This window comes from Neolamprologus multifasciatus, chromosome 10, assembly GCF_963576455.1.
Source record: "Neolamprologus multifasciatus chromosome 10, fNeoMul1.2, whole genome shotgun sequence".
Classification (NCBI taxonomy): Eukaryota; Metazoa; Chordata; class Actinopteri; order Cichliformes; family Cichlidae; genus Neolamprologus; species Neolamprologus multifasciatus.
The window spans coordinates 18,818,360-18,841,825 of NC_140448.1; the positions used below are offsets into that span (position 1 = coordinate 18,818,360).

The following is a 23,466-nucleotide window of genomic DNA, read 5'->3' on the forward strand; positions in this document are numbered from 1 at the left end:
ACTCTAACCTGAGTAGGAACAATGTGCATACAAAGCCAAGTTTCTGCTCTTTGTTTGGGTTAGAAATGAATTCAAGGACACTTTAAAGGTGCATTAGGCTGCTTTTCAATTACTAGTAAAATCTTAAAATGAAACTGTTGTTTCAGCTAATGGGGCAACTACATCAGTTTAGTTTAAATAGTAATAGGTATCCTAAAAGTACAGTTCAAAATGTGACTAGAATTAGGGAACATCTATTGGAGTCTTAGGACAGGAGTAAGCATTGGCCATCCAAGTTACCGGTCTATTGCACTGCTCATATTCTATGACACGAAGCTCAGTCACTTGTGAGTCTCCCTCATCATAGAAAGTCAACACAGCTTCTTCAGTTTAAACAGACCAATTTATTTTCCAGCGCCCTGCTGTCAAGCCAGGCTCAGTGGACGTTCTTCTTTATAATGTTCTTCTCTAGTTTCTCCCAAACCGTCCACACAGTACCTTCGCCAATTACTGCACAGCGTCTCCCAGCAGCGATTAGCTCATGCGCAACAGGTGTGTCACTCACCTCGCTTGGCACTGCTCCCTGAACCAGCTCCACCTCTCCCCTCTACAGCTGAGCTACACATTCAGCCAATTTGGAATCACAACCTAACCAAACATGCGTGACTTTGAACTGTAGAAGGAAACCGGAATACCTGGAAAGAATCCATGCTGACGCAGGGACAGTGTGTAAACTCCATAGAAGAGGGTCCCTGATGACGAGCATGTTGAAACCAGATACCCTCTTCCTGTGTGACAGTGTTAACTACCACAATACCGTGCTACCCTAGGATGGCACAATCATACTTAACTTATTTCCTTACCAGTGACGAGAAGCAACCCTAAAGTCTTAACAGCACTTTCTATAGCGTTGTTAGATAAAATTATTCTACTCGCAGCTCATGTAAGTATTTGCCTTTTACATGAAATATCACAAAAGAAGCAACATTTAACACAAACTAGCTTCTTTGGTTTAAAAAAGGAGGAGGACAAGAACAACTGGATATAGTTTTGTAGTGCTGTGCGTCATGCTGCCTGGAAGTTTTACAACACTGAAGCCTGGTAAAAATATTTATTATGAGCAATACTCAAACAAGGTTTTGCTGATTAATTTGTTCATTATGCAGCTTACAGAGATGCAATGACTAACTCGGGCATGAGAAAAACAACCGAGGATGCAAATGAAAGAGAAACGGTAACTGAAAGTCGCATAAATCTATGACAGTATCAGTTTTGTGACAGAAGGGTCTCCTCCATATATCTACACCTGTTTCTGCTTTTCTGTTTGCAGTGCAGATTTGCCTGGACAATTTACAAAAAAAAAAAATGCATATGCAGACATATAGCACAGCTAGTCTGAAGTTACTGAATTGACAGGACTGTTTGCAGGAAACCTACAGCAAAACAAATTTAAAGTACATTAGGTCATAATTTTGGTTTGAGAGGTTGATGCTGAACACTATCAATGGATTTGTTTGTCTGTTCTGAGCTGTTCCCCACAGTTATGCTTTAACTAATTTCTCCCTCTTTGTTCGTTGTGTGTGATGAATGGAGTTCTTTACTGCAGGATCTGGACAGTGCAGTAATTGGGGCATTCATAAAGAGATTATGCCTGCACTGATGGGAACGGGGCTTATTTCAAAACACACACACAAAACGCGTCTCAGACCACTTATCACATAAGCACTCATTTAGGTTGAGTTTAACTCTCCTAAACTTGCTAGACTCTGCAGAAGAGTGTAACTATATCTTGCAGAGGTCTACATGCTGGACATAACAGGAGAGGGGAGGGTGAGGGAGGGCGTCTCTTATCGGATTGGTCTGTTTCTCAGCAGCCAGCAGGGGGAAACTGGCCAGCTGGTGTCAGTGGGTCAGACTCTTTTCTCACACAGCTTCTCTTCGCAAAGGGAACTCATATTCACACATGGAGAGAGAAAGGCAACGCCTGCCATCAGTCACAGCGGAGTAGGTGTATATGATCCGCTCACAATCACATGCTGCTAACAAGCTCCTTTCTGAACTGGGTGGACTGTGTTTGACAGCTGTCTGTCGGTTAACTGGCAAGGCAGAATGTCACGACGGGACCAGAGATTTCGGCGAGGCACAAAAGGACGGTAAGGACTGAAATCTTTATTCAGTGAGATACGCGTAAGAGTGAGAGAAAGGGGAGGAAGCGTATGAAAGAGTGAGTCAAAGGAAGAGAAAAAATAAATAAATAAATAGGGAAACTTCTAAACGTCTGCATGTATACTTCCTCAAACAGAAGTCTGCCAAAAAAATAACACTTGAGGTTTGGTTTTTTTGGAGGTTGTTTTTGCTCTAATGTTCACAATAACAAAAAAGCATGTTGAAGCACATTTCCGCAAGTTACAAAAAAAAATTATAATTTGTTTACTCTGTAACCATCCCTGTTCCTCAGGCCAAAACCTAAGTGTTAGCGTTCAAAGTCTTTTATTTAGCATAAAGAAATATGTGAAACATCCAGCGTGACACAAGCAGTTTAAAAAAAATCCTTTTTAGAGCTTTTTTTTTTTTTTAAAGGAAGTCCGACATACCAACGTACAGAACATGGAGGAAACGGTGGTAGGAGAAAACGTCATGAGATTGTTAACATCTGACTGAGGTTCAGTTCTGACGTCATAACTTCTTTAGAGACACGAGAACAAAGGGGATTTTTATTAATGGCAGGAAAACACTCAGGTGACCAAAGAGAAATGTGGAGAGATGGATGAGGGGGCGGGCAGTAGAAACTGCTGAACTGATTCCAGGTTTTCTTGCAACCAGATGCTTTAGCGGAATCGCAGATGTGAAGCTGGAAGGTTCCACATCCGCGGCCTGCAGCACAGTAACAAAGACAGGAGGTCGAAAATAAACCTGCAGTGGTCTGATGGCTTTATTGCTTAATTATTTCCTTAGCAATGAAGGAGAAGCGAATCTTGGTCTCTAGCAGCACTTCCTACAGTGCTGTCAGAAAAAAAAAGAGATCCCACATGTGAGGGTGTGCGCACTGAAGAAGCAACGTGTTGCTCTATCAGCAACAACAAAATTAGCTGTTTGGTGTTGTTAACAAAAACACAAAGGGGAAGAGCTGCCTATAGTTTTCTGTGACGAAATACTAAAACCACAACAAAAACGGCAGAATGAATCGTGGCTTTAAGTTGTTTTGCAAGATTTAAGATCACTTTAACATATTATGAAGAAAACCTTTAAAAGAAACTATTGCAGGTATTATGCTTTATTCTCAATATGACACAACCTTTTGCTATTCTTACAAAAAGGGATTCAAAGCATTTACCACATGAGGTTTGGGGAGAGGAAACATGGGCCAGTACTCAGCCCAGGAAGTCACCTCCCACTCCGGCTGCAGTGTTGGAGAGATAAGGAAGCAGGGCCTTTATCGTACACACTATAGTATTATTCTGCTTTAGCAGGATAACGATGAGTCTCACTGTAATCTGCAAACTTTAAAGGCCTGAAAATGAACATCGTGCTCTGCATTTAAGGAATGCATGCTATTTTAATTTTTAACAGCTGTGTTGTGCAATCTTGAGTGGGTGTGTCTCTATGGGGAACATTGTTTTTGTGAAAACATGTGACTAGTCTCCTTGCATGAATAGTCTTTTTTTTGTAAAAACCAATATTAATGTCACCCCGGGCTGATTGTCATGGTGATGTCAGCATAGAAGTAAAGATAAGTGTATTTCCTTTGGGTGTATGCCGCAACGTGATGCCTCTTCGTGACCAGATCATATTGTTAACCAACATAAGAGAAGAAATTAGTAGAGTGTGAGTGGAATCGTATACTGCGTTCATAAAAAGGAGCTAAACAGAAGGCAATCTGTTGTCTCACAGGCCTTGAAATGTGATACTCTTTGTGAGGATTTCAAGTCCCACATCTTCCATCCGTGATTAGGCTCATGTTACTTTGTCTGCGTATCTAAATCTTTTTTTTTGTTTTTGCTCAGGTTTTGTTCTACTTTCTCACTCTGTTACGCCATATTCTCCCGTTTCCCTCTTGTCTCTGCAGGTGTTGTGAATGTGGCTGTATTCTGTCTCACTGGTACTATGAAAGAGAGGGGCAGCTGTATTGTAAAAAGCACTACTGGTGCCGTTATGGAGGACACTGCCACGGTTGCAAGGAGACCATTGCAACAGGACTCATAATGGTAACATCGAAATCACTCAAAATTTTAACACAAAAAATGGATCTGATGAAACTATCCCTCTGGAACACAAATAATTCACAAGTTCCTCACTGAACTTTTTTTTTAAATAATCTTGGCTACAAAACTTTAGCATACATGGATTTCTAAGCTCATAAGATGAAAGCCTGACTAGCTGCCCTCTCTGTTGTCTGACTCACTTAGTCCAAAGCAGTCTGAACTGTGTCAGCAACAAATCAATTGGACTAGTTTAAAAATATCCCACTTATTGATCATTCAAAGCTTACTGCTGTTCAGACTAACAAGTTAAAACGAGTTTTATATAATATTCAGAAACAGAATATGGAGTACCAAATCTCAGCATGCTCCACCAATTATTCATAAATTCAAAGCTTTCCCGACTTTTGGTTTCCTCCTGATAAGAAAGCATTTATTTTCTCTTTTGACTCTAAGCTAGAGGATATCCTCTGAAAACATCCTTTATGCAAGAATGAACAGAAACAGCTCGAGTGTTTCACAGTTCAGAGTGGCCCAAATAAATGTGTTCTGGTAAATCTGTATTATGTTTTTTATACACTACTTGCCTGCATATAAACAGGTTGCTGGAGAGCAAAAGTATCATCCTGAATGCTTCACTTGCATGAGCTGTGATATGGTCATTGGAGATGGAGACACCTACACGCTTATTGAACGCTCTAAGCTCTACTGGTAAGTAAGACTCTGAAAGGAAAAATGTAAAGAAGTCTTGTGTGTTAGCAAATGTGTAAGCTGGAGATGAATGAGTGAAATGGAAACAACCTCTTTCTGACAGATTTACAGTTATGTTAAAGGTTAGGGACTCTGGGCGGTCCTATGGAAATACTAAGTAGATCCCATGATTCAATAGCTTGTAAAACCACTTTTAGCAGCAGTTGAAGTAAATGTTCTCTGTATGACAAATTTGGCTAATTTTTCTTTCCAAAATTGCTTTAGTTAATTGAGGTTAGCAGGATTTGTTTATGCACAGTTCTCTTAAGGTCCCACCACAACATTTCTATCAGAGTAAGATCTGGACTTTTACTGGACACCTTGAGTCGTTTCTTTTCAGCCAATCGGTTGTAGATTTTCCACAGTGCTTGAGATCATTGTCCTGTCCCAGTTTCGGCCAAGCCTAAGGTTATAGTCGACTTAATGACTGTCAGGTGACCAGGTCCTGTGGCTGCTAAATAAGCCCAAATCATCGCCCCTCCACCACCGTGCTTGACAGCTGTTTTGAGACGTTTGTGTTGATATTCTGTTTTTGGTTTTTTACAAACATTGTATGTGCATTATGGCCAAAGGATGCTACATCAGAAATCTTTTAGGTCTGTCCAAATGCCACTTTGCCAGCCTAAGCTATCCTACCATGTTCTTCCGTCAACACTTCCAAACAAGCCATACTTGTTCTTTTTTTTTTTTTAACAGTACTGTTATGAACTTTAACCTTTAACATACTGAGCCCTGTGGATTCTGAGATGTGGCTCTTAAATTTCTACATTTTCACTGAGCATTGCACAGTCGACCCTGCAACAGAGGTTCTCTGCACTCTTGGGAAGACTGTAGCATTGTGAATGCTCCAGATATGCAAACTGTCCAAATGGAGGTGCTTACATTTGCTGAAGATTGATTAATAAAGTGCACTTGATTAGCAGGACCTGATGTTTCATTTTAATTCTTTTTGAAGCAATAAGGGTGTACTTAGTTTTTCACAGGAAGCTGAGTACACTGTGTAAACTTTTTTTTTTCCTTCAAGTGACTATAGTATTCATCTTTTGATTTGCCTCTGCAGTGGTCACTGCTATTGTCAGGGTGCTGTATCGGACGTGGAGCCAACTTCTCCAGTTACCAAGAGACCACACATGGTGGCGCTGGTCTCTTTCCCTCCACATGCAGTCGGACAACGAGGCCTGAGTGTAGTCATTGATTTCAGCAAAGACAAAAGTCCTCTTGTGACTGTGACAGAGTGAGTTTCTGAATTTAGCCATTAACAATTCTGACCCTCACATCTCGCCCACCTATTCAGTCACTGTCAATCTGTTCAGGCTGGACTCATCAGTCCTCAGCCCTGACCTGCTGTCCTCTGTCCACACTGGTGATCAAGTATTGGAGGTTAACGGCATCCCAGTGCTCAATATTTCTCCAGAGGAGGTAGGCCTCAAACTACCCACTGCTTCAGTTATAACATCACAAGTTTAAGAGAGAAGAGACAAAAATGTTAACGTGACCATAATGTTAAATGTCCTTTCCACTAGATAAACCGTGTAATCCAGAACACAAGCAGACCACTGCAGCTGACCATTGAGCACAACCCACAGGCACCTCATGACCTCTTTCACTCAGACAGTCCCTCGGATAACATCTCTTGTCCTGAGCCCCCTGTCCGCAACAAACTATCTTCAACCCAGAAACTCCCAAGTCTGGAGGAAGAACCAAGTCCCAGAGAAGAACCAGATGAGCAAAATGAACAAATTAGGATGAGACTCTCACCATCTCAGCACCAAGGGACCCCAGGAATCCGATCCAGAAACATTTCGTAAGTGATGTCAGCTGACAGCTTGCCTTAACTCAATACTCTCCCCTTTCTAAGTCTTTGTTTCTTTCTCAGGCGCAGCTGCAGTATAGATAAGTGCCCCCTGTCTCCTGGAATGCTGTCGCTTTTATCTCAAAAAAAAGAAATGATTCGCTCAGAGTCTCTTCGAGTAGATCCAGGAGACCGGACGCACCGTATCTTCAGACCTTCAGACCTCATCCACGGAGAAGTGCTGGGCAAGGGCTGCTTTGGACAGGCTGTCAAGGTGCCTTGCTGTTTCCATCATTTTGTTGCCTGACTGCAACTCCCTTTTAGTTGTAACGCTGATTTTAATCAGCAGCACTGTTATGAACTTATCTCTCTCTCTCTAAAGGTAACGCATCAGGAGACTGGGGAGGTCATGGTGATGAAAGAGTTGATACGCTTCGACGAAGAGACGCAGAAGACTTTTTTAAAGGAGGTAAGTGGTCGTGGGCGCAGAAAAGGCCACGTGTCTGAAGAGAGCATGACATGTTTAACCAGCATCCCTCTCAATTTTACAGGTAAAGGTGATGCGCTGTTTGGACCATCCCAATGTTCTCAAGTTCATTGGGCTGTTTTATAAGGACAAGCGAATACATTTTGTCTCTGAATACATCCAGGGAGGAACTCTTCGAGAGACTATCATAAAAATGGTAGGTTAAACTATGTTTTTATGTTTCTTCATGAGAACCATCAGCATACACAAACACAACATGGTGGTCATAATCTTTCTGTTGCAGGACAAGGATTTTCCCTGGAAAATTAGAGTTGGGTATGCTAAAGACATTGCAGCTGGGATGGTAAGTCTTTCAAGCCAGTACTCTAAGAATAAAAAACCTTTTATTGCAAAATTATTAAGCTGTTTTGGTAAACTTGTCATATATATATATATATATATATATATATATATATGACATCTCATCTCTCCTTCACAGGCTTATCTACACTCCATGAATGTTATCCACCGAGATCTAAACTCATACAACTGCCTGGTCAGAGAGGTGAACAGATGTTTTATAGCACACATGTCAAAAATTACAGTATCTTCCATTATATAGCTCCACTTGAAAAATTGCTTTGTTACTTGAATGTGTTACTATATTTAAATCTGAAATTATATTAACAAAACAAGCAAAACTTTGGTCCCGATACATTTCTAATCCAATTCCAAGACTTGTTCTTATTATTCTGCCAATGGTGAAAGATCAACAGTTCTTGAATCTTAATGAATTTTACTTATTAAAATTCATTATACATACCACTTTCAAATAAATAAAGACTTCACAGCTGATTGTTATTACTTCTTTACCCCTCTTTGGTTGTGTAGAACCAGTCTGTGGTGGTGGCAGATTTTGGACTAGCCAGGTTGGTAATGGAGGAGAGAAACCAGAGCAGAACATCTTCGCTTGAACGTCCTACAAAAGGGACGCTGTCAGAGCTCCGCAAGCATGACCGCAGGAAGCGGTATACTGTGGTAGGAAACCCCTATTGGATGGCGCCTGAGATGATCCACGGTGAGTACACAAGCTAGGACGCTACTACTTATGTTGAGGGGTGGTCAGATTCTGAATCAAGCTCCTAAACCTTCACGCCTTTCGTAACGTAGTTTGCAATAAACTTTTGGTATTGGTGGGTGCAGATTTAAAAAATGCATGCATGTATTATTTCTTATTATGACAAAATGAAAATGGGAATCACAGGACATTTTCTCAATTTGTTCAGGATTTATAAAAGCTGCTATCTTCAATATTAAACAGGGAAGATATTTAAATAATGGCCTGAGGATAAGTAGCTCCACATACTGAATGCAGAACCACTAAATATCCACGACAGGCTAAGAATGTCTTCTTCACATTTTCCTCCCAGGGAAAACCTATGATGAACGGGTAGACATCTTTTCCTTTGGCATCATGTTATGCGAGGTAAGAAAATCTGGAATGCTAAAAAGATTTCTGAAAATGCCACGTTTCTAAAACTTTTAACAGTTTTAAGGCTGAGTATGTCTCTGTCTCTGTCTTAAGATAATAGGGAGGGTGAGTGCAGATCCTGACTACCTTCCGAGAAGAAATGACTTTGGGCTGAATGTGGCAGGTTTCCTGCAGCAGTACCACCCTCCACAGTGCCCCTCTGCCTTCATGCCACTGGCTGTTCTCTGCTGTGACATGGACGCTGATAAACGGTAAGATTGCACCACAAGTAAATTAGATGGAGCTCAAGTATGTCTGTTTTGTGTCTGTTGTTGACAATTATAAGCTAATAGGCAAAGTATTACTGTTTTTGTTTTTTCACCAGTACATACAGAAACAATAAATACTTTTCCAGTGTTCTTTTTGCTACCCAAACAGTGAATACTTCACTGAGTAATTCAGTAAATAATCTAGCTGCTGAATAGCCTACCAGTGGCGAAAAGTTTACATCAACTCATCATTGGTGTGAATGTCATAATGATTTTGGGGCTTTTATTAAATTCTTTGAACTTTTTCCAGGGAAAAATGATCGTACAGCACACATCTTTAATGTCTCTAAAAAAAAAAAATCTATTCACACAAGGTCAAAAGTATACATGCAAGTTGAAATGTATACATACTCTCATTTTAATAAGTGTTAAGAAGGTTCTACAGTGTTGATGCATGCTGAGTCATCCAGGTAAGTAAATGCTAAAAGGTCGATTCTGTTCATCTGGACAAAATGTTTTCTGTGGGAGAAACGTTTCGTGACAAGGTTCTACAGTGTCTTTTAACTTGACAAAGCCTAGCTCTATTAACTTCTCATGAGCAAACATGATCAACTACAACTGTTAGTTTCTCTTTAACAGCATAAAAACGATTGGTTTGGCACCACTCATTGGTTTGAACAATACTCTAAACATTGGAAAAGATCAAAGCTCTAAGAAGGAAAATTGTAGATTCACAGAAGTTGGGAAGATCTCTTGAAGCCAACAACTGCAGATTCCACAATCCTCAACCTCATCCTCAAACAGCTGTACATCAGTACAAGTTATTCACATGTGTCACCAGTTTGCCAAAGAACACCCAAACTGTCACCCTCAGATGATAGGCATTTGATAACGATGTTCAAGAACAACCCAGGAACTACCAAGCCTCAAGCATGAATTGGAAACAGCTGGAAAACCACCATCACTGTGGAGAGTGAAGCCAGTTTTACACCACCGTGGACTGAGATGATGCCCACCAAGAAAGAAGCCCCTGCTCCAAAATGGACACCTTCAAGCTCAACTGAAATTTGCCCACATGGACTCGCCATGCCTTCTGGAGAGAACTTTTATGGTAAGACGAGACAAAGATTGCGTTATCTGGCCACAACGCCAAGAGGTATGTTTGGAGGAGTAAAGGTGAGGCATTCAAACCTGGGAACCCTGTACCAGCTGTCAAACATCGCAGTGGTAGCATCATTCTCTGGGGCTGTTTTGCTGCCAATATTACTGGTACATTGCAAATAGTGGCCTTTCCAAAGCCTCAACCCAATTGAAAATGTTTGGACTATGCTTAAAGACCAGGTCAGTGCCAGGGAACCAACCAATCTAAATCAACTCTACCAATTCTGCCAAGATGAGTGGTCAAATATTCAGTCAGAATTATGCCAGAAGCTTGTTGATGAGTAACAAAAAAGGGTTCCTTGAGGTTCAACTTGTTAAGGGATATTTAACTAAACATTAGTTTTGGGGTATGGATATATTTGAGCCTGTATGTGTACTTTTGACCCTGTTTGGGCTACTTATTTTCAAAATATTTTTTTAATGTCATTAAAGGTGTATGCTGTACAATCATTATACCCTGGAAACAAAAATAAATGATTAAAAGCCCATAATTACCATGACATTTATGCTCATGACCTCTGACAATATGTGGCAGAGCATCTTAAAACTTCTCATTAATGCAACTTTTGCCTTTCAGTCCGTCCTTTTTGAAGCTGGAGGAGTGGCTGGAGAACCTGCTGATGCACCTGGATATTGGTCTGCCTCTGCTCTCTGAGTTAGAGCAGCTCTGCAAAGCTTTTTGGCAGAATAATAACCACCAATGCTCTGAAAATACAAATAACCACACTGAGCCGAATCAATTTACTGAAAACAAAGACCAAAATGGCAGACTTGACAGCCACACAAACCACGAGCAGAACGCTCAGGCTGACCTTACTGTGAGGACTGGGTCAGAGGGTAGAAACCAGTCGTGCCGCAGGTCGATAAGCACAGACTCATGCAATAATGGCTCTGATACCTATGAACACAGTAACCCTGCAGAACAACTAGGAGCCCGGCGTGAGCAGTCAAGACCAGTACCAGAGCAGTTAAACAGGTCCAGGAGGATATACAAAGCATTGTGGGACACATCTACAGAGGATGGCTCATTTCTTTGATTGATGACCAAGATGGGACACATCTACAAAGCCCAGTGTTAAAGGAATAAGAAAGTTTGTGGAGACATTTGTGTCTTTTCAGTCAAGCAAATTAGTCATGAAACTGCATTTGTGAGAGGAATATGTAAATGCAGAATCATGCAAGATATTCAACATGCAAAGCAGTAAATATTTGTATGTTGCCCACATTGGTCTCATACTCCACTGTGAACCAGTATTTATGTGATTGCAGCTAGAGCCCAGCTGACACTGAGAATAGCAAATATCCAAATTGAAATCAACTGTTTCCATTTTTTTCCCCCATGAGATCTTAATGGAAACGCACAAAAAAAACCTAAATTTTATTTAAATTCCATAAAAATTGTCAGTGGACAGATTAAGTAAAGACAATCCTTTTTTATAATTTACCTCAATTGCTTTTTGGGGGGATTTTTTTTGTTTTTGTTTTGTGTACTGCAGCTGGTCTTTACTTATTGGCCAACAACATAAGCTAAATCTGGTTGTTTACCATTTGGGCTCTAGTTTCACTTTTACCAAGAAGCTGTGGAACACATGTCACTTTATGTCGCCTTATGTATTTGCTGCGGAAAAGTGTCAAACCGAATCTAACCCAATTGAGGACATTAAAACTACTACTGCTACTAAACTTATAATTAAGAAAATAAAGAGATGCAAGTCAAAATTTTAAACTACGATGTAGCAAAGATTTATTTACCAAACATTACACAAAATTAAATATAAAACTATTTAATATTTTAAAATGCTGACCTTATTAAAGACAAATTAGCCAGAATTATCAGCACTGTTCTTCTTAAAGGATTGCACACACATTTTTGTTATGATGGACTGTTTACACTCACCTTTTAGGTACACCCTTTTGCCTTAGTTCTTCATGGCATAGAGTCTGGAAACATTTCTCAGATCCACTCAACACACAGTTGCTGCAGATTTGTCGGCTGCATATCCATGATGTGGATTTCTCGTTCCACCGCATCTCAAAGGTGCTATAATAGATTGGGATCTGGTGACTGTGGAGGCCACTTGAATGCAAAGAAGTCATTGACATGTTCAAGAAACCAGTTTGACATTATTTGAACTTTGGGACAAATGATCTCATTCTGCTGGAAGTGGTGCACTGCAGTCATAATTCAATATGAGTCTCCCCCATTATTTATTTATTTTTTTTAAGATATATTTCACAGTCACCTCAAGGAACTTTATATTGTAGGTTAAAACATCTATAACATAAAACCCTAAAGGGATAGAAATGGTCAGCAGCTGTACTAAGGTAGGCTGAGGTATTTAAATGATGCTCAGTTGGGCCCCGAAGTATCCCCTGCAACATGAATACATGCATCCTTGTATCACCATTGATACAAGGATGCATGTATTCATGCTTTCATGTTGTTTGGGTCAAAGTATGACCCCACCATACAAATGTTGCAGCAGAAATCAGGCACTGTTTTTTTTTTTTTTTTTTGGTTGTTTGTTTTTTTTAGTTTTTTTATTCAAATGCAGTGATCGTGTACAAACTGTAGTCTGTTTCCGGGTTCTTAGCTGTGGCCTTCCAATTAAAGGTTCGACATGGTGTGCATTCAGAGATGCCTTTCTACGTACCATGGTTTTAACAAGTGGCTATTTGAGTTACCATTGCCTTTCTATCTGCTTAAGACAGTCTCCCCATTCTCTGACCTCCAGCATCAACAAGGCCTTTTCTCTTACAGATCTGCTGCTCAGTGGATATTTTCTTTTCTTCCCTGACAATTCTTTGTCAACCCCAGACATGGTTACATAGCAAAATCTCATTTAAATGATCAGTTTCTGAAATACTCAGCTCATCCCATCTGTCAGTACCAACCATGCCATGTTCAAAATCACATTTGTTCCCTCTCTAATCTTAGATTGATTTGAAATTTAGCAGGACTACCTCCAAATTCTTCATATTAAATCTCTTAACAAATTTGAATAAATTATAATATAATCCCATGACCTAGCTAATATAAACTCACCACCTGTAGGCTTGAGTGGTGGCCCTCTCTTGACAAAAACATTACTGTAGCCAACAAGGTGTAAAATCAACCAGCAATATTTGAAAAATAAAGCAGCTCAATGATGTTCAGAGTTGACATTAAGAAGTTTAGTCCAGAAATATATCGTGAAGACTTTTTAACCATTTGGAAGAAAAAGATGAACAAACACTTTAAGATTAGCCTCACACGTGTTAGCATAAATTTAAATCCAATCGTTTTTTCGCCTGCTTGTTTATTGATTGATTTATTGTCTAAATGTGACTACTTTACTATATAACGACATGAATGTGTACACACTTACCAAAATATTTAACATACTTTTCTTATACAAAAAAAGCTGTTAGGCTAGCTTAGTTAAACTGGCTAATCTTGACTAAATGTACCTAAATACAATAATATTAAAACATAAAAATGGCAGCAACTTTCAGACTCAAGCTTTCATGGTTGCCAAAAAAATTTAAAAATATTGCATAAATATAACTCAATAAGCATAGATAGCTAAGTAAGCCGAATTGCTTTCCAATATGAGCGCTAACCTTGCTTACGTCTACAGTACTATACATGTCATGTCTTTTTGGCTTCACAAAGATTAAACGAAGAGAATTTTATGGACTTTTAGTATTAACACTGGGCTCGCCCACATGTGATTGTGGACTTACTCAGGGAGCATACTTACAAAACAACTACCGGTAGTAGAAAATCCACAACACTGCTTTGATAGACTCCACTCTTCTTCATTTTAACACACTTTGAGCCACTCGATAGAAAAGCTGGAAATGTTACACACTACTAGATCTTTAATTATGGTATTTTCTACTGCTAAGATAATGTTTCCTTTTTTTCTTTCTTTTTTTAAGGTTTCTCCTATAAATAGGAAGTTATTTCTATCTTGTGCCACCTCAAGCTTGGATTACCAATCTTAAATACTCCAAACATATTTTTTGTGTAAAATTTACTCATTGTGGTCAGAGGTTTATAACAACTCATCATGAGCATAAATATCATGGTAATTTTGAGCTTTTAGTGGTTTCTTTGAGCTTTCTATTTGCTATGTGGAAGTATTGTACATCATAGATTTTTAATGACTTAAATAAACAATGGGTCACAAATCAGAATTTAAACAGTATTTTCTATAATCCACACAGGTTTAGAGTTATACATAGAGCCTCAGATTGACCAATACTCCAAACAATGAGGACGTCCAAGGATCTTAGTGAAGATCTATGACGTTGTACTGTAGATTTACACAAGTTGGGAAGAATTAAGAGTACCTTCTAATTCTTCAACTTTACCTCAAATCAACAGCTGGATGAATGAAACTTTAAAATATTGGGGATTTCCACCTGGACAATGATCCCAAACACACATCAAAACTGGTTTTGGAAAGAAGGCTTACATCCAGCTTCTGGGATGGCCTTTCCAAAGTACCAACCTCAATTCTATTGAAAATTTGTGAGCTAAGTTTAAAATCTGTGTCTGTGACAGGAAACGAACTAATTTAAATGAACTTTACCAAAACTGATCAAATGTCCAGCCAGAATTGTGCTTGAAGCTTGTTTATAGCTACTAAAAGCAGCTTGCTAAGGGATATTTAACCAAATATTACATTTGACTTCTGTATGTATGCTTTTGACCCTCTGTGGATTAGAGAAAATGCAAAACATACTCAAACTTTTGCACGAAATTCGTGTTTTTAAATATATTAAAGATTCGCAATCAATCCATTGACATTATTATAATTATGATGATGATGATCGCTGAGCTGTATTAAGCTGTTGTGTAGCCACAGAAAAGCGGTAACACTGAGTAGACATGGAGCAGGGTGCACCCGGAGCTGAGTAGTATAATTCAGGGACGTACACGCCCACAGAGCATCTGCAGCATTGTGCTGCAGCCATGCGCTGCCCTCCTCTGATCCAGGGACAGCTTGAATACCGGCAGCATGGAGCACATGTCCTCTCCCGTCAGATTTCGCGGCAATAAAAAAGGTAAGTCTATAATCCAGTTAATATACAAGTCTGCAGAACAAGGCTCCTTCAGAAATCAACTGGAATTGGCCTACACTGGTACTTTCAGAAGATAAAATTTGCTCAGCCAATTTAAAGCTCAATGAAGCTGCAGCCTGTGACAATCCTGCAAGGATTTGTATCTCTGTAGGTTATTGTATTCTTAAGCTAATGTTTTCTCAACTTATTTACTGTAAGTTCATCGTTTATCTGTTTGTATAAACAATAGGGGGTTATGGGTTATTTAGTATTTTTCTGCTATTTTTTCCATTTCAGTTCTGCATTTTATTGCAGATTTCCTTTTTAGACATCAGGGTGTGTAGTAAAGTTAAATTGATTACGTTTTTTTTTAGTAGCATTGTACAGGATGGATGCAGCAAACCTGAATAAATTATTTTTTAATATATATTTTTTCCAATTTTCTCTCCTCAAAACAAAGCTTCAACTTTCTCGGGCAAGGAGGTAGGGCAATTGTGTAGAGTAGCCTATAGATGTAGTGCTTGTTTGAGCTTATGTGTGTGTTTAAGAGTTAAATCTCCAAACCCCAACCCTGTCAGAGCGTTAGAAGCTGGATTAAGCCTACTGCAAAGTTTTGTGGGTAATGAGAGCTGACAGGTAGAGGAATGCCAGATAAACCCTGGTCAATCCAGCAGCACCGTGGCCGGTGCTTTTCTGCATTCCTTTAACCACTTTAAGAGCCCAGTGTGTTTATCTTGGATAAAGCAGGTGGAAATTCCCTATCCTAGCTCCTCATCATAGGGTACAGTCATATTGTGTGGAAGCAGGTGTGGAGTGAAGATTTGGAAAACTACAAAATCAGCATAAAAACATACAATTCAGGTTATTTTTAACTAGCTATAGATTTCATGCTGAACGAACCCGGCACTCACAGCCTTGTGGGTATATCCGGTTTGTCCCTATTGTTTACTAACCTCCAGCTTCAAACTGTCTCTACATCCTGCCTGGACAGATGGATGACGGCATTTGTAACGGTATAATGAGATCACAGGTCACACCTAATCAGTGAAGAGTTTAGTCCAACACTGCAAGAAAAGATACGTCATTATGCCATGTATTCAGAGAGCAACAAACAATCACACTTTTTAGTTTCCTGTTTTTTTTTAATTTATTTTAGTAGTGTTAAAGATATCTAAAGGGCGGGAGGAAAATTACAGTGGAACACCAAAAAATCATGGTTTTACTGTAATAGCATTATGATTCATTTACTGCATGACCGGAATACAGATCACCCCCTCATGGCCTCCTTCAATTACCATTGTATTAAATTCCAGATTCTATTCTTTGTTAAGTTACTTATATCTCCTTGTCAAAGCCTTGTGACACAGAGCTCCTGGAACAGGTGGCTACCCTGGAAATTTAAGTTATTAAGTTAATTCCTCTGAGGACAAAGACAATCTTATTGGTCTGTTGTGAGAAACCTTCTGTCTTCTCACAACAGGCAGTCTGGAGTGTGTAATGTTATGAGATTAACAGGAAGCCTAGTTAGTGCTTATCTTAGAGGAAAAACACCTCCAGTTATAGCTGTTAAAGCCAAAATATCAGCATTACCATTGATTCGCTGAGGTCGGACAGACAGTAGAGGTACAACCATGACCAATGATTGATACACGAATGACGAGTATTTTAATCATGGTGTGACTTTTCTTCAGGTTTTAGGGTTCGATGTTTCTCCAGCTTACCCATCTTTTTGTTTGACTGCAAACACGAGGCTTAGACAACAATCTTGAGTGAGTGTGGTGATAACCCGTCTATGTTGTGGACACATACATAGGCTGTGGACACATACACAAAGCCACAATGAGAAAAAGAGGCAGATAAGTGAGCTGGTTCCCCCTATCAGATGACCAAAATCAGCCTCAGCCCAGCATCACTGCGGTACCTTCAGGAGAGCGTGGTTATCAGCCACATATCGCCACACGCTCATAATTAGAGAGGGGCTTTCACAAGAGTCCTGTCAGCTGAGGTATATTCGTCTGCTGCGCCTAATTAAAAAAACTAATATCAGACAGAGGAAAAATCATGCTGCTCTCTGTTTTAGTTGTCCAGTCTGTCCATAAGGGACCAGGAGGACATGCAGTATCCTTATGCCATGAGGGATTTGCCTCTCATGTCTCACTCTGGTGAACAGCACCAGAGACCAGGCCACTATGGAGCAGAAGGCATTGGGAGCCCCATCAATGGGAGACACCTCAGCCTTCCTGGGACTCCCTCTCTGGTCCGCACCATCCCCTTCCACCCCGGGGGCTCTCCAGCAGTCCCTCCCAGACATAATCACATGGGACTGGATCCAGAATTTCAGCAGCTACCGCTGAGGAGGCAGATTGTTTCTCAGGTGTCTCTGGACTCGCCGCTCAGCCCTTCCATGCGCCCACGTAGCCCCTGGGGACGCTTTGACCCCTACGACTCTCCTGAGGTGTGTTTTTACTATTTTATATAATGTCTGGCTGTTTATGTCTCTAAATGTTTGTTGCCTGAACCTCTGTGTTATTTTGCTTCGTAGTACATCTTTAAAACCTTACACCCACTTTCAGTACCCATTCAACAGTTTGCAACTCCTTCATGCAGCTTTCAAAGAAACACAGTTTACGACATCAACTTTCACACAGGAAAAAAAAAAAGCGCCAAGCCAGTTTGGTTATCACATCTTTCTGGCCCTTAAAGAGCATATTAAGCTCTAAAGCTAAGACGCGTCTATGGTTTCCTTTCTTGTCTGCTCACCCTGTCTGTGCACCGAAGCTTCTGGGGCAAAGGCAAAGTGAAGTCCAGCTTGTGGCCCAATAGGGATCAGCCTGTGACGGGAGAGTCATGGCTGTTATTGTGACACAATATATGTTTATTTATTCAAGATAATAAGTGCTACAGTATCCATGAGGAGAACGACAGGGCTACTGATAACCAGTTTGGACATTTCAGACCCATATCTGACTGCTTTATTAACTAAGAAGCACTAAAGCTCGAGGATGTAGAGAGAATTTCTAATTGAAGCAGTAAATATCCCCATATGTGTATGTTATCTTTGTATTTTCCTTCTTTAGGATCAGGACAAGGAGTACGTAGGTTTTGCCACATTACCAAACCAGGTCCACAGAAAAACTGTGAAGAAAGGCTTCACATTCACACTCATAGTCGCAGGTGAGTCTGATTTCTCTCCTGAGAAGGAAGGATTTTACAAAAGGAACAACAAGTCAAAAATATCAAATATCAAAAAACTTAAGTGATGATAAACGAGTAAAACAGAGTTAAAAAAAATATCTTAAGTGGCGATAACGAAATCACTGCTCTGCCAGCGATCATTAAAACACGCCACTGATTAGTGGGAGCGTGGCGTCCATAAATCCCTGTAACTTTATCTGTTGACACAAATTCTTCCGAGGAAGACAGATGATTTATTACCTTACTCAAACGTCTCTGTAGGGGAGTCCGGTCTCGGTAAATCCACACTAATCAACAGTTTGTTCCTCACGGATCTTTACAAGGACAGAAAAGTTCTCAATGCTGAAGGTAAGCATTAGTTTTTCACTTTCTGTATTGGGGGGTAGACACACAATCTGATGTCACGTGTGTGATCTCATGCGTCTTTGAACAAACTGCGTGCGCTTACAGAGCGGATCAGTCGAACAGTCGGCATCATCAAACACACCGTTGGCATTGAGGAGAAAGGAGTCAAACTGAGGCTCACCATCATAGACACGCCAGGGTTCGGAGATGCCGTCAACAACACAGAAAGGTGAGGTCATGAACTCCTCCTCACAGTCAAACCAGCTTAACTCGAGCAAGACTTTGGTATTTTGGTGGCATTTGAATTGAACTCGTGAAGCACATACGTAGCCCTCGATTTCATCGCTCACATTGAAAGTGTGCCTCTGAAAGTGTTTCACTCATTCATTTTCTGTTTCTGCATCAGCTGGAGGCACATAGACGACTACATCGACCAGCAGTTTGAACAGTACTTCAGAGACGAGAGCGGGCTGAACAGAAGAAACATTCAGGACAACAGAGTCCACTGCTGCCTCTACTTCATCTCACCGTTCGGACATGGGTACACTGATGAAACAGCGATAACACTGTTCCAACAGCATCAGCTAAACTTTTGCTTATTTTTCCATATTTCTGTATGTGACTATTTTCTCTTATCAGCCTTCGACCTCTGGATGTGGACTGTATGAGGGCGCTTCATGAAAAAGTCAACATAATTCCTGTGTTGGCCAAAGCTGACAGCCTGACACCGGCAGAGGTCTGCAGAAAGAAGATGAAGGTAACAGCTCAGTTATACCAATATGTACACACGGCTGCTTCACTGGGTATTGTTCAACTCTCTGTTAACACAAATATCTAATCAGCCAATCACACAGGAGCAGCTTAATGTATTTAGGTATGTAGTTATGGTCAAGAGGACCTGCTGAAGTTCAAAGTGAGCATCAAAATGGGAATGAAAGATTATTTAGGAGACTTTGAATGTGACATAGTTTTGGGGGGCCAGAAGGGCTGGTCTGAGTACTTAAGAAACTGCTGATCTAAATGGGACTTTCCCACAGAACCATCTCTAGGGTTTACAGAGAATGGTCTGAGAAAGAGAAAATATCCAGCCCGCAGCAGTTCTCTGGGTGAAAAATCTTTGTTGATGTCAGAGGATAATGGTCAGACTGTTTGGAGCTAACATGAAGGCAACATTAACCCACATAGCCGTTCATTACAGTGAAGGTATTCAGAAGAGCATCTCTGAACACACAACATGTGGAACTTTGAAGCACAATGTCAGGATATCAGACCAGGTGGCACTGCAGTCAGCTGTGAACAGGAAACTGAAGCTACAATTTGTACAGGGTCCTGAAACCAAACACAAAAAGACTGGAAAAGCATTACCTGGTCTGATCAGATTGAAGCAATCTTGATTTCTGCAGTTAGGATCAGAGTTTGGTGTACGCATGGATCCATCCTGCCTTGTATCACAGCACAGCAGGAATTGCAGTGCACAAAGTTGGAATTATTCATGACTCCTTTAATTTCAAACTATGCAAAGCTATCCAGCAGGGCCAATTTGACCCTCTGGCAACCCAGTTCTGTTCTGTAATTGATCTCCAATCTCTGTTATATATTTTATCTATTTCTGTTACACATCTTCTCCTAATGAGTGTTCATGTGCTCCAGATCAGGGAGGAGATCAAGCAGTTTGGGATAAACATCTACCAGTTTCCTGAATGTGATTCAGATGAGGACGAAGACTTCAAGACACAGGAACAGATACTCAAGGTTCCTCATTTTATTCATAAGTTGTCATGGTTGAAATGTGTTGTCTGGTCTATTTTAAGGCTGACGGTTTATTTTGGTTTGGGGTTTTTTCTATGTTGTCGTTGTTGTTGTTGTTTTCTTGCAGAACAGCATCCCATTTGCTGTGATTGGGAGTAACGTACAGGTGGAGAGTAAAGGTCGAAAGTTCAGGGGTCGCGTCTATCCCTGGGGCGTGGTAGAAGGTATTACCCCAAGCCTTTTAATTTTAATTTTACTTCAGTTTTTTTTTTTTAATGTTTTTTGGTTTATTTTTACTCAATCATTACCCCTTAGAGTACATTTTGTGTCAGTTGCGCACCTGGCTGTTGTTCCATTTGATAACAAAGAATCCAGTATGATGCGGTAACAATGTTGCTGTTGCATGGTCAGTGGAGAACCCGGCTCACTCCGACTTCCTGCCGCTGAGGAACATGCTGGTGAGGACGCACATGCAAGATCTGAAGGACGTGACGCGGGAAATTCACTATGAGAACTACAGAGCTCAGTGCATCCAGAACATGACACGCATGGTGGTGCTGGAAAGGAAACGCAGGTGGGTGGAGACAGGATGCACAACACCACAAACCAATATTAAAAAAAATCTTTAAAAAAACCCTGTTAAGCACAGTGAGGTCAGATATTTTTTTAATATCTTTGTGTGTGTGGGTTTGGTCTTAGTTTGCGTGAGAAATATCGGGACAGTAGTGAGGCAGACTTTCCTCTGCCTCTGGCCGTCGCTGACACTGAGAAGGAAAGATTGATCTATGAAAAGGATGAAGAGGTGTGTTTCTCTTTGCTCATTCATTCATTCATTCATTCATTCATCAACTTAGCTTATGAGTAATCAGACCTGTATTTACTCTCTTATTTTGTTTTTAAGCTGAGAAAGATGCAGGAGGTGCTGGAGCGGATTCAGGAGCAGATGCAGCACAGTCATAGAGGTGGCTGCTGATTCTCACCGTACATCCCTGAAGCAGGAGCCAGATGAGGAGCGCTCAGAGTCACAGAGGAGGCCTTGGCAATTGGCAAGCTTGACACTGAGCCTATTTCTAATTGTTTTTACTTAGGATAACTTGCAGTGAGAATCACAGTTGGAATCATGACTTTCCAAAGATACTTGAAAAGATTTCACTGTTTTTTCCAGATCTAACTCCCGATCTAACCTCCTAATCCTAAAAGAAAAATCATGAACTTTATCCTAAAACATTCTATAACTATTATGGATACTGCAAGGACATGCAAGTCAAAAGCTCAGTATTGCTGTTTCGGAGCATCTCAGCAGGATAACTTATTTGGACTTTGGAATGAGTCACCCATTCGAAAAACCAGAGTGCTCCAACTGTTTTAGTCACATGCTAGCTAAAGAAAGGAACATAAGTCAGTGTTTTAAATAGAGTTTATAGACCAACACTATGGCATATGTAAATATGAGATGTGATCCAATGCAAGCAACTCCTGGATGTGTGGAAGAATTGCTCTCCATTCCTGGGTGAGCAGCCTGCAGCTGTACAATGATAATCGATTGTTGCTGTTCAAGTTTATTTATATAGCACCAAATCTCAATAGCAGTCGCCTCAAGATGCTTTTAATTAATTATAAGGTAAAGACCTTACAGTAATACAGAGAAAACTCCAACAATCAGAAAACCCCCTATTAGCAAACTTTTAGCGACAGTGGGAAGGAAAACCCCTCTTTTAACTGGCGGAACCATGCTCAGGGAGGGGCTGGTTTGACTGGTTGGGGTGTGTTCATCATGCAAAAGGCACACTGATGAACACGCTGACCCAGAATGTCCCAGAAATGTTTGATAGGAGACATATTGGTGCTAAATGATAAGGGCGTGTGTGAAAACGATTGTGATCCAGAAAGACCAGCTCTGCCCTGACATTGTCCTCCTGAACAGCAGGAGGCACCGCTGCCTCTAGTACAGCTTGGAGCACCTCGTCTTCAGACATCTGTTGCAAAGCAAAGACTGAAAACATATTTCACCACATAACACTTGCATTTCTTTTTTATGACTGGTAGATTTGTTTCTTTATCATGTGAACATAATCCCTTTATCAGCAACCTCGTTAATGGACCAAAGCTGCCACAAACAAAATAAATACATCATTCATTTGAGAAATTATTAAAAACAAATATGTTGATATTTATTTTACTTTTCTTCCGTATTTAAATTTGTAATGAGCCCTCACACTTCTAAATTACTGAAAGCAAAAAGGTTAAATGGTAAATGGACTGGTTCTTATATAGCGCTTTTCTACTCTTTCAGAGCACTCAAAGCGCTGTACACAACTTGTACATTCACCCATTCGCACAAGCACATTTTTCTAAGTGCTATCTACATAACATTCACACACACATTCATACTCCGATGGATGCATCGGAGAGCAATTTGGGGTTAGTATCTTGCCCAAGGATATTTGGCATGCAGACTGGGGAAGCCAGGGATCGAACCACCAACCTTCCGATCAGTAGATGACCTGCTCTACCACCTGAGCTACAGCCACCCCTGCGTCTAACACACGATCACTCTGACATGTGCAGTAGGTGAAAAGTTGCTCCACTTCAATCGACAACCTTTCTAATTTGCATAATGACGCAGAAACACATTACCAAAAAAAAAGTTGGTTTTTTTGGGTTTTTTTATGGTGTTTTTATTTAACAAGTTATTTGTTTATTTAATTTTGATCATGGTAGTTTTAGGCCTCCATATTATACTGCCATCTAGTGTTCGCTGTAGCAAAGTAAGTTTTTTTTAATGTTTCAACTTATATATATATATATATTAGGGGTGCAACGATACTCGTATCGATATCGAACCGTTCGATACAGTGCTTTCGGTTCGGTACGCATATGTATCGAACGATACAACATTTTTAATTTATTTTATCAACTTTCCTTCTGATGATGCTGTCTGTGTTGAGCGCTCAGTGGATCTGCGCTCGACAGTGCAGCCTAGGCGGAGTAGTCGAACACAGATTCACTGAGCGCAGGGCAAGCTAGCGAGACAGAAG

At 40.4% G+C, this 23,466-nt stretch overlaps 2 protein-coding genes across 4 annotated transcripts; both read left to right on the forward strand.

Moving 5' to 3' along the window:
- Nucleotides 1-518: 518 nt before the first annotated feature.
- LOC146510087 (LIM domain kinase 1-like) lies at nucleotides 519-11,816 on the forward strand. Of its 3 annotated transcripts, XM_085174501.1 has the most exons (17): nucleotides 519-922; nucleotides 1,926-1,983; nucleotides 2,061-2,132; nucleotides 4,046-4,184; nucleotides 4,780-4,889; nucleotides 5,989-6,162; nucleotides 6,242-6,347; nucleotides 6,452-6,732; nucleotides 6,805-6,994; nucleotides 7,103-7,189; nucleotides 7,272-7,403; nucleotides 7,491-7,550; nucleotides 7,686-7,751; nucleotides 8,078-8,264; nucleotides 8,617-8,672; nucleotides 8,772-8,929; nucleotides 10,665-11,816. In XM_085174501.1, exons 2-17 carry the CDS (start codon nucleotides 1,943-1,945, stop codon nucleotides 11,122-11,124), a joined length of 2,319 nt encoding a protein of 772 aa, XP_085030627.1. In that variant the 5' UTR covers nucleotides 519-922; nucleotides 1,926-1,942; the 3' UTR covers nucleotides 11,125-11,816. The 3 variants fall into 3 exon arrangements, with proteins under 3 accessions (XP_085030627.1, XP_085030628.1, XP_085030629.1); XM_085174502.1 differs by lacking the exon at nucleotides 1,926-1,983 and having other exon boundaries at nucleotides 520-922; XM_085174503.1 differs by lacking the exons at nucleotides 1,926-1,983; nucleotides 2,061-2,132 and having other exon boundaries at nucleotides 520-922.
- A 104-nt stretch (nucleotides 11,817-11,920) lies between these two features.
- Nucleotides 11,921-22,694, forward strand: LOC146510088 (septin-5-like). Its single transcript, XM_085174517.1, has 13 exons — nucleotides 11,921-15,142; nucleotides 15,600-15,622; nucleotides 17,220-17,594; nucleotides 18,217-18,313; nucleotides 18,596-18,682; nucleotides 18,785-18,908; nucleotides 19,086-19,220; nucleotides 19,319-19,436; nucleotides 20,330-20,431; nucleotides 20,556-20,652; nucleotides 20,840-21,002; nucleotides 21,128-21,230; nucleotides 21,330-22,694. Exons 1-13 carry the CDS (start codon nucleotides 15,097-15,099, stop codon nucleotides 21,399-21,401), a joined length of 1,542 nt encoding a protein of 513 aa, XP_085030643.1. The 5' UTR covers nucleotides 11,921-15,096; the 3' UTR covers nucleotides 21,402-22,694.
- The last annotated feature ends 772 nt before the right edge of the window (nucleotides 22,695-23,466 follow it).

Bases quoted from the DNA above. Each gene is read 5' to 3' on its own strand.
- LOC146510087 (XM_085174501.1), top strand. From the start codon at position 1,943: ATGGAGAGAGAAAGGCAACGCCTGCCATCAGTCACAGCGGA. The intron at 1,984-2,060 runs GTAGGTGTATAT...TGTGTTTGACAG, and splicing joins CTGCCATCAGTCACAGCGGA to CTGTCTGTCGGTTAACTGGC. The intron at 4,890-5,988 runs GTAAGTAAGACT...TTGCCTCTGCAG, and splicing joins GAACGCTCTAAGCTCTACTG to TGGTCACTGCTATTGTCAGG.
- LOC146510088 (XM_085174517.1), top strand. From the start codon at position 15,097: ATGGAGCACATGTCCTCTCCCGTCAGATTTCGCGGCAATAAAAAAG. The intron at 18,314-18,595 runs GTGAGTCTGATT...ACGTCTCTGTAG, and splicing joins ATTCACACTCATAGTCGCAG to GGGAGTCCGGTCTCGGTAAA. The intron at 18,683-18,784 runs GTAAGCATTAGT...GTGCGCTTACAG, and splicing joins AAAAGTTCTCAATGCTGAAG to AGCGGATCAGTCGAACAGTC.